Source organism: Ricinus communis, chromosome 5 (assembly GCF_019578655.1).
Source record: "Ricinus communis isolate WT05 ecotype wild-type chromosome 5, ASM1957865v1, whole genome shotgun sequence".
Lineage (NCBI taxonomy): Eukaryota > Viridiplantae > Streptophyta > Magnoliopsida > Malpighiales > Euphorbiaceae > Ricinus > Ricinus communis.
In genome coordinates this window covers 3,828,301-3,838,698 of record NC_063260.1, presented here as the reverse complement: position 1 = coordinate 3,838,698, position 10,398 = coordinate 3,828,301, and the positions used below count along the sequence as shown (strand labels likewise).

Sequence of the window (10,398 nt, the reverse complement as noted above, 5' to 3'; positions counted from 1 at the left end):
ATGGGGTACGTGGCCTGATTTCATGGCTATAACATGATAGAATGGGAAAGTAAAAAACAAAAAAGAAAAGCAAAGCGAATGTGTCTGAACTGTAATAATGTAGGATACTATATCGCCCATCCACATATTGAACTAATTTTTAATTATTTGCTGTTATTATTCTAATTATAAACCAATATTAAAATGAATTTATGAAATTTTTTAAGTATTCGTTACATTTTAAAGAATAATAATAATAATATGCTATACTTCTAAATGTCATTCTTGATAGAATTCTCAAATTCAAAGTTTAGGTAATATAATAAGTACAGAAATTATTTTCAAAATTACTAGTATAATTAATTTACTAACTATATATAAAAATAATACTATAAATACAATCCATATACTACTTTTTAAGATTATTGTATAATTAAGAAAAGTTGTTTATATATTGATTTATTAATTATATATAATTAAAATGCTATTATTTAAGATTAGAAATCATTGTATAGAAAAATAATTTATTAACTAATATAAAATATTAATAATATTATTTAAGTGGTATTTTAAAATTAAAAATATAATCTTTTAAATTATAAATTATTATTACCTAAATGTGAAATATTATATATCCACATGATTTTATGATTTTATGTGTAAAAGATAAACACATATATCAAAAAGAAATATGTGTGTGAAAATATGAGAAAAAAGTATTTGAGTACAAATATCATAGACAAAGAAAAACACTCAGAGTATTTAGCAATGAAGATGACAAAGATAGAACTATGCACAAGTATGATGCAGTGTGTCAAATAAAAAAAGCAAGGACAAGGGCAGATTTGTTAGAACTGAAAAGAACATGACAGAAATAATTGGCTTATTAGGTAGCAATGCATAGGCAGAGACATAGGCTAAATAGCTCTTTAACATGTGTTTCCAATTAATATCAATATTTTAATTTTCTATTTAATATCAAAATTTTAATTTTCATTATAGGTGACGGTACCTATTGGAAATTCGTTTAATTTTTTTATCAGATAGAGGGCAAAGCTCCACGTCAGCATTCCACTCATTGTCTATGTCATACTTGACTTTGGATAAATTGCCTTGTTGGTGCCAAGTCGTTTCCATTTATATCCAAATAGTAAAAATTCTTTAATTTGTCTCTTTTTAGTACCACATTCATTATTTATGTTTCAATTAATAATACCTATTGGGATTCCTATGATTTTTTATTGATGGATTAATAAGTGTCATGTTTAAATAAATTTCTGATTGCCACGTCAACAAAAATTACCGAAATTTCAATGGGTATTAACATCAACAAAAGTGTAAGGTAATAACAATGTAATTCATTTCAAGGGTTTAAGAAATAGAATTGAAGAGTTGTATTAGCATTAATCTTTCATCAATGTTTCAGGTGGGTGTTTATAAAAGAAGTATTAGTTATTTCCATGTCTAGTATAAATCAGGAGGAATGTGGGTTTCGATTTTTCAGGAGTAATGCTTTGTGAGCGTGTGGAATGGTGGTTCGCCTATTGAGTATGTTATGTTAGTGGTCTAGATGGATTGTCAAGTATTAGCGAATTATTAACTCGCATGGGGATTCGTGTTTAGGTGAGTCTCCATCAACTATCGTAGATTTAAAAAAAATAGATATGGTACTAAAAAGAAAAAAAATTAAAGAATTGGTACAATTTGAATAGAGGTAGTAAAGTTTTAGTACCAATAAGGCAATTTATTAAAAAGTCAAGCGTGACGTGGACGATAAGTGGAATGCTGGTGTGGAGCTCCGCCCTCCATGTCATCAAAAATTGGATGGATTCCCAATAGGTATCATCACCTATAACATAAATTAAAGTTTCGATACCAAAAAGAAAAAAATTAAAGCATTAGTATCAATTGAAAATATAGGCCAAAGTCTTGATAACAATGTGACTATTGCCCTAGCAACATGGTTGTCATGGAGGTAGACCCATCACAAAAATTTCACGACTAAAAACTGTCTAGAGCTGCTGCTCCACATAGATTTAGCCATTAATGACCAAGGCAACAAAATGTGTTAAGAGTTAGGTCAGGATGACAATTATGAAAACAAGGACTTTCCAAAGATTTGAAAGTTCGATTCTATCTTACTATGACCTATTGCTCAAACCATCACAAAGAAATCAAAAAATTAAGGGTAAATTAAATTGGCGATTATTAAATTTTATACTTTATAACAAAATAATATTAAACCTTTGATCTGTAATTAAATGGTTGCTAAAATTTAATTTTAATAACGCGGATGAGTTTTTCTAGCACACTTACAGAGTAAATTACATGGACGATCACCAAAATTTTTACAATTTGTAACAAAAAGATACCAAACCTTTAATTTACTACAAAAAGGTATCGCCCGAGTATCTTTTAAAATTAAAATTTTAGTATCTTTTTATTACAAAGTGGAAGGTTTAGTGATCACCTGTATAATTTATCTTCATACTCGTCTAAAAAACTCATCAGTGTTATTAAAATTAAAGTTCAGTAAACATTTAGTTATAAATTAAAGATCTGGTAACCGCTAATGACATACCACTTTTAATTGCCATCCTTGACAGAAAAAGAAAAGCAAAGGACAAATCTTTAGATGGAAAATATTCATGCAAATTATGGATCCCTAAGAATTACTTGGTTAAAGAAGATAAATCTTTAAAGATTCACAATAGGAAAGTTTTCCATAAGATATGGATTCCTAAGGAGCTCTTGGTAAAAGACAAGCAAAAACAGAAAAATAATGCTCATGTCTATAAGAATCCAACACCTCATTTACCTATGAGATTGCATAAGAAACACCCGAAGCATTATGAAAAACCTAATCAACAGTGGCACCAACCACTCATAACAACACAAGATGAAAGACTTCAAATGCAACATAATGATCCAAAGATGGTGGTATTTGACAAACCAGAAGAAGATATCACCTCCCCAAAGGAGCATATGTCAACATGTATCAATGAGATAACTAAAATTTATGGATTTCATCTATTGAACTCACAATTGGTATTAAATTATTTCTACTTATTTTTCTTAATTTTATTGCAATGGTTGTTCTTATTGGAAAGTTTGTACCTTTATGCAAACTATTCTACATTACTTAGCTTATTTGATTTTTCTTTTTGTGCGGAAAGAAAAATTCTTATTGTCTAGTAAGATTACATAAAGAACTACACAAAAGATACAACAGATTTGGAGAAAAAAATAAATAATGAGGCATAAGGCCGACCTACAACCAAGAAGAAGATCTTGGAATAATATTTTTTACTACTTTTAGAATCTATGTAAGGCCAAAATAAATGACCAATATTTGTGTTAATTATTTTCTATTTTTTTGTTATTATACTATAAAGTTCTAAAACCACCATTCAAAAATTAAATAAAAGTAGGCCTCATGGCCTCTTTTATCTTCTAGTGTCATATTTATGATGTGTGATGAGTGAGTAAAAGTTAAGTGAAAGAAGAAGAAAAACTACCTCTACAAATTAAAAGGAGCTCTATCTTCATAACTAAGAGACCACTAGTGGTCTTAGAAGAATCATAATAGTGAACTAGGCGTTGATCCACAACTGCAAAACTAAACAGGTGCACACATTTTAATTATTTGAATTTTTAGAAATTTTAAGGATAAAAGACTGATTGTATAGGTATATGGGAACTAAGCATGTTATGATTTCAATATTTTATTGATCCTAAAAATATATGGCTCCTTAAGAGATAAAAATGTGGAAGACCAATAAAATATTTAAAGTGAAGGCCCAAGTAGTATTCTAAGTTAAAAATATTCTTAGAGACCCAATAATACTTTAAAATATTTTAACTCGGAAGCCCCAAGTAATTCCCCAAGTTATAATTATTCTTGAGGATTTAGTAATACTTTAAAATATTTTAAGTCGGGAGCCCAAGTATTTTCCAAGTTAAAAATATTCTTGGGAACTGATAGTATTTTAATATGAGATCCCCAAGTAAAACTCGTTCTTAGCGCTCTAATTTTATCTATAGGATTTTCTAAATTAATTGATAATATTTTAATATGAGATCCCTAAGTAAAACTAGTTCTTGGAGATCTAATTTTGTCTATATCGAGTTCCCCAAGTTAACTGATAATAATTGTAATTCGGAAACCCTAAATTGAAAATGTTCTTGGGATCTATATAATATTTAAAATATTCCAGTTCGAGAGCCCTAAAACTGGGTATTTGAGGATCTAAAGCTCCAAGTTGGAAATGTTCTTGGGGATTCAACCAAAATAGAGGTCAGATCTTAAGACTAATTTTTCTATACATATCAGGCTACATGCTAAATTTTTTTTTAGCAATTTGAATATAATTATGCACAATTATCCAAGAAATAAACATAGAAAATGAAATATTTTGAGTAAAAAATATACCTTTTTAGTCATTTTCTCTAGTAAACTTGGAAAGGCTTTTTCTTGTGTAGATGGGTATAGTTTCTAGTAATAACTCAAGTATGAGGTAGTTGAGGGTGCGGTTTGAATCCAACCAAGCTAATATCACACCAAAAGCCGAGAGAGAGCAATCTTGGACGAATTGAAATGCTTGAGCAAATGACTTTGCAGAAAAAAGCCGTGGTGATACAACACCAGCGTTGAATGGTGAAGAGATTGTTGGTGGCAACACAAAGTAGAGAAGAAAGACGGTGAAGAGAGAGAAATAAAAAATATGTGGCTTATTTATAGATGCACGTGTTAAATGCAGGAGATACAATGGAGCTAAATTACATGTGTAATTGGCCAATGCTGATCAATAAACGCGCAGGGAGCAATTATTTAGCCTATAATTATTTTTCGAGTTTAAAGAAGTAAAATAAAATCCCAAGCCGAAAGCCTATAATCATAAATCTAATTAATTAATTAGTTAGTTAGTAATTGAAGGTAACGACTGCACACGTGAAATAATGAAATAATGAGAGGAGTTATATAAGCAGTTAATTCCACTCTAGAAGTAGAAAGAGATAATAGGGGTCTATGACATAAAAGATGGAAGCACTTCTCAAAAAAAGTGAGACTTGAGACTCTCTATCAAAAGCAGAAGCAGGGAATGGAGATAGAGCCCCAAATCAATACCCCAGCATCAACAATCAACAACAATAACTACACTGCAATATTCAAATCCTCAAACACAAATCTCTGCAAATATTTTAGTTTCTAGAAACTATTTATTTTATTTATTTTTTTGAATTTATTTTTAAATATTTAGTTGTTTATGCAAATTTTTATTTCAATAATTCAAGTACAAATCATTCAATTCAGCTTTTTCCTTTACAAACATTTACTGCTACTCGTTTAAATCTTATGGTATCTCTTGAGAATCTAAGCAAACTGTCAAAGGAACTTAAAAATTTACAAAAAAATCTGATTTAAAAGTCAATGCGCATTAATTACAATGATTCGTGTACCTACATACATGACACGCTCAAGAAAATTTCCACCAAACAATTATAAATTAGGATAGTTGAAATATTTTAAGCCAAATATCAAAAGAGGAAATTTTACAGCAATTTAATTATCAGGCTACATAATCTATTAGGTAACAGGCAAGTGAATTTTTATTTGGTCAAAAATCTACTACGTGTACTAAGACTAACTATTCTCAAGAACATAATACTGAGATAACGAATCATATACTTAACACTTTCAATCAGTTGCTCTCTCTCTCTCTCTCTCTCTCTTTACATAATCCTGATACCTGCTACCTCTACACTACTTCCATTGTGGGTATATATATATATATTAAATGGCATGGACTTCAATAATTTTTATACCACACATTGTAAACTTTACTTGCACCAAAGTATTAGCAAATAGCAGTAGTACATCATTCCCACTAATTAGTAATGTTTGGAATAATAACACAAAGAGTCATATTATTATTTATCCATTAAAAATATTTATGTTATATTAATTTCAAAATATTTATATTATATTATATTTATCACAAATTGGTTACTTAATTTTAATTTTAATTTTACTATGTTTAGTTTGGATCTAAAATTGAAGAAATTACTAACAGAATGGCTAAAACAATAAAATATAATGTTTATAATGAAATAATAAAGTGATATTGATTTACTGACATTACCTTACATATATTGATATATGATAATGTCATAATACTTTACATATATATATATATATCCCTTTGGTATCAGAGCCAACAAGGTTCCTGGGAAGAGAAGGGTGTTTGCATATAAGAGATTTTAAAATCATTTTAAACTACATCATATTTTTGCAGAACAAATTTGTTCATTTATGCTTAGTAGTAAGACCCGTTTTTTATTATAGGGCAATAAAACTGGTGGCTTAGTTCATGTTTATTCAGAAAGTTACTTTGATTTATTTTAAAATGAATTTAGAATCACTTTTCTGTAAATCGTCTTCAAACTCTTCTACCTCTGAGTCTTCAAGATCTAAAGGTTTAGTAGATAGTGAAGAAATCACTATTGAAGATTTTACAAAGCATATTGATGATTGGGAAATACCCAAGATTCAAAAGAAGCAAATCTATGAGTTTTCAAAGTTTCCTATCTTCAAAACAGATTTTACTATTAAAACTGAAGAAAGAGATATCCAAATTTCAAAGCCTTTTGAAGAAATCTATCTTCTAAATCTAAAAATCCTTCAGAGACATAAATAAAAAGATTATAAGTACATCCACATAGGCCTTGTCCAGGTAGGAATAAAACCCCTTACTGGAGAAGGTTTAGATACTTCCATCTTAGCAGTCCTTAGAGATGCTAAGTTTACAAATTTTTATGATTCTTTATTAGGTACTGTCTAGTCAAACCTTAACAAAGAACCTATTAGTTTCAATTGTTTTCCAAATATTACAATTTCTTTAAATAATAAAAATATTTTAAAGAATATTGTTCTCCAAATAAAAACGCATAATTACAAAATGCTTGAAGGGTCTATCCCGATAGCTTTATTTTTTAAAATACATTACAAAGCCATGATTTCTGCTTTTGGTTCGAAACACAAACTTCACTCACCAAAAGGAGAAACCTTATTCCTACAAACAGACCTTTCTAAAGCAAACTCAACAATTCTAAAAATTATTCAATGGAAAGATATCACTCTTCCAGAAGAATGGATCCTTGAAGGAGCAACCCAACCTGAATCACTAAAACAGACAAAATCAACCACCAATCTTGAAAACATAACCTAGTTTCCAGATGGGAAAGTAAAGCTCACGTTCAACAGGAAATCAACTTCTTCTAGATTTTCCGATGACAGTTCTTCAATTTCAACTATAGATATTGGAAATGTATCAAATATACCTTCTATTATCTATGCCCCTTACAAAGAACCAACTTCATTATAAATATTACCAAGATTTTCAACATCAGATTTACCAAGATCAAACACCATATTACAAAATGTTGATTACTAAAGCAATGTCCCTATATTTGTTTATAATGAACCAAAGAAAGATGATGATATAGAGTCCATCTTTACTCCCTCTTCACCATCACCATCGGCAATAACCCAAAATCTAGAAGCACAAATCAACATGATTTCAAAATATTTTCAATCAATAAAAAGCTTTTTATTTGATATCCCCTTGGTACTACAAACCTTTAAATAAAGCTCTAAAGTGGATTAGATATCATATTTCAAACAAAAAAAATCTTATTCAAAAGCTTCATTCTGCTTTTATCTTTTCAAAGTTTGATATATATATATATATATATATTTTTATTTATATAAAAATAATCTCTACATAATTATAAAAAGTTTCGTTCTCAATCTGGAAAAGTTGTAAATAGAAATAAATTTTATATTGTGTTATTGCATTATTCTTTTATGCAATCAATCTTATTTGTATTATGGTAAGATATTAATGCATATTATCTCTAATTGTTATCATTTTACCAATAAAATTAAATATGAAATAAAAAGAAAAAATTTAGTATCCAAACCTCTATTAATAAGAACATTGAGAAATTTTTTTTTTTATGCATGCAGATGGTCATTAATAGCTTCCAGATTATCAAGAAGAATTGCAAATGATGTGAAGAACTACTGGAACACTCACCTACATAAAAAGGCTAACACTTGCAAGAAAGATGTGGTGAAACCTGTTAAGTTCTTCCGGTGCTTTGAAGAAACCCCACTTATTGTTGTAAGCACTGATCATATTAGTGATCAAGATAATAAAAATAACAATCTTCGAACCTCTCAGACGGGGTTGCCACCTGTAGAAGAGGACAATGGAAGTAAGTGGTGGGAAAGCTCGTTAATAGATGAGGAAGAAGACAAATAAAGAGACAATATAATTAGTGACAATAATAGTGGGTCGTCAAGAGATTTTAAAAAGAATCACATCGTACTGGGATTTCTGGGGACAATAATAATACTGGGACAATTGTTTAAGTTAAGAAATAAAGTAGTGTTCATAGTTCTGAAAACTTTATTTTATTAACTCAGAGGAGGCCTTTTATAGAGGCATCATACAGCAGAAATAACAGAAAAAAATGCATCCATGATTTACACAACTTGTATCATGGCTAGTTTCAAGGAAGAATGAATCAGCAAACTGCTTCCTACAAATAAGGAATTATTTTAGAACAGAAAAGAACAAACATGTAATCAGCTGTTAATACTTAGTCAACTAATAACTAAGTTTCCTAACAACTCCTCCCTTAAACTGAGCTATACACATAGTCAGTTTAATTCTTGAATACTGCACATACCGAGCTGCTTTCTCATCTTCAAGAACAATTCTAACTTCAAGGGTTTTGTCATAATATCAGCCAGCTGATCCTTTGTACCACAGTGCACCAACTCCACCACTTCATTATTAACCAATTCTCTAAGGAAATGAAACCGAACATCGATATGCTTACTTCTACCATGCATAACAGGATTCTTGGAGAGTTTGATGGTTGAACTATTATCACAAAATATAGTGCACTTACATTGCTTAAAACCAAGCTTTTCAAGAACTCGCTGCATCCATATGCACTGACCGGCACATGCAGCAGCAGTAATGTACTCTGCTTCGGTGGTGGACAGAGACACAACTGGTTGCTTCTTAGAACTCCATGCTACAACCCCAGAACTCAGTTTAAAAACATACCCCGAAGTGCTTTTGCGACCATCAAGATCACCTGCGTAATCACTATCTGAATAGGCAAGCAAGCTTTCCTCGTCTCCTCTCTTGTAAAGTATTCCCAACTTAGCTGTTCCTTTTAGATATCGAAGCACTCTCTTCACTGCTTGTTGATGCAAAACAGTAGGAGCCTCCATGAAACGTGCTATTAGGCTCACTACATACATAAGATCAGGTCTGGTGGCAGTCAGGTACATGAGGCTTCCCACCATTTACTTGTAGGTAGTGGAATCAATTTTAGTGCCTCCTTCATCTTTAGCAAGTCTACTTCCAGGAACAATAGGACTTCTCACTGGTTTGCAATGCTCCATTCTAAACCTCTCTAGTATTTCATTAGCATACTTTCTTTGACTTATGAAAATCTCAGTTGAGCTTTGCAACACCTCTACTCCCAGAAAATACCTCATGCGACCAAGATCAGACATATCAAATTGGTCTTTCATTGAGTTCTTGAATTTTCTGAACATCTGCTCATTATTACCTGTAAAAATAAGGTCATCGACATACAAACTAACTATAAGAATACCTCCATCTAAATTCTTCTTTGTGAAAAGTGTGGGATCACTCGAGCATCTCTCAAATTCCTCATTGATGAAGTAGGATTCGATTTTGCTGAACCAGGCTCGTGGGGCCTGTTCGAGCCCATAGAGTGCTTTCTTCAACTTGTATACTTTGTTTTCTTCACCTTTTACCTCATAACCTTGTGGTTGTTCTACAAAGACATCCTCATTGATTTCACCGTGCAAAAATGCACTTTTGACATCAAGATGGTACACTCTCCACCCTTGATTTACTACAAGTGCAAGTATTAGTCTAATAATGTCCCAACGAGCTACAGGAGCAAATACCTCAGTGTAGTCGATGCCTGCTTGCTGTGTGTATCCCTTTGCTATGAGTCCGGCCTTGCATTTATCCACTTCTCCCTTTTCATTCAACTTGGTCTTGAAAACCCATTTAACACCTATCTTCTTTACTTCTTTAGGCAATTCAGTTAGTTCCCATGTACCATTCTGTTCAATTGCTTGAATTTCTCGATCCATAGCTTCCTTCCAAGTTGAACTTTTAACAGCTTCTTCAAAGGTTGTTGGATCAGATAAAGTGAACATAGCAAGTTGTTGCATCTCCAAAGCTAGTTGTTGCACTTCATCTTCTTCCTCAGACAAGCCTTCACCACTCACATAGTCCTCCATCCATATTGACCTCTGTTTTTTCTTCCATTGAACTGGATTTGTCATATTTGTTG

General features: G+C 31.0%; 1 protein-coding gene across 1 annotated transcript; it reads right to left on the bottom strand.

Moving 5' to 3' along the window:
- Positions 1 to 8,439: 8,439 nt before the first annotated feature.
- LOC125370163 (secreted RxLR effector protein 161-like) lies at positions 8,440 to 9,367 on the bottom strand. The gene has a single exon (XM_048374783.1). It carries the CDS (start codon positions 9,365 to 9,367, stop codon positions 8,708 to 8,710), a length of 660 nt encoding a protein of 219 aa, XP_048230740.1. The 3' UTR covers positions 8,440 to 8,707.
- Between the last annotated feature and the right edge of the window lie 1,031 nt (positions 9,368 to 10,398).

What these genes read in the sequence shown, in the direction of transcription:
- LOC125370163 (XM_048374783.1), bottom strand. Translation starts at nt 9,367, where the DNA reads ATGGTGGGAAGCCTCATGTACCTGACTGCCACCAGACCTGATCTTATG.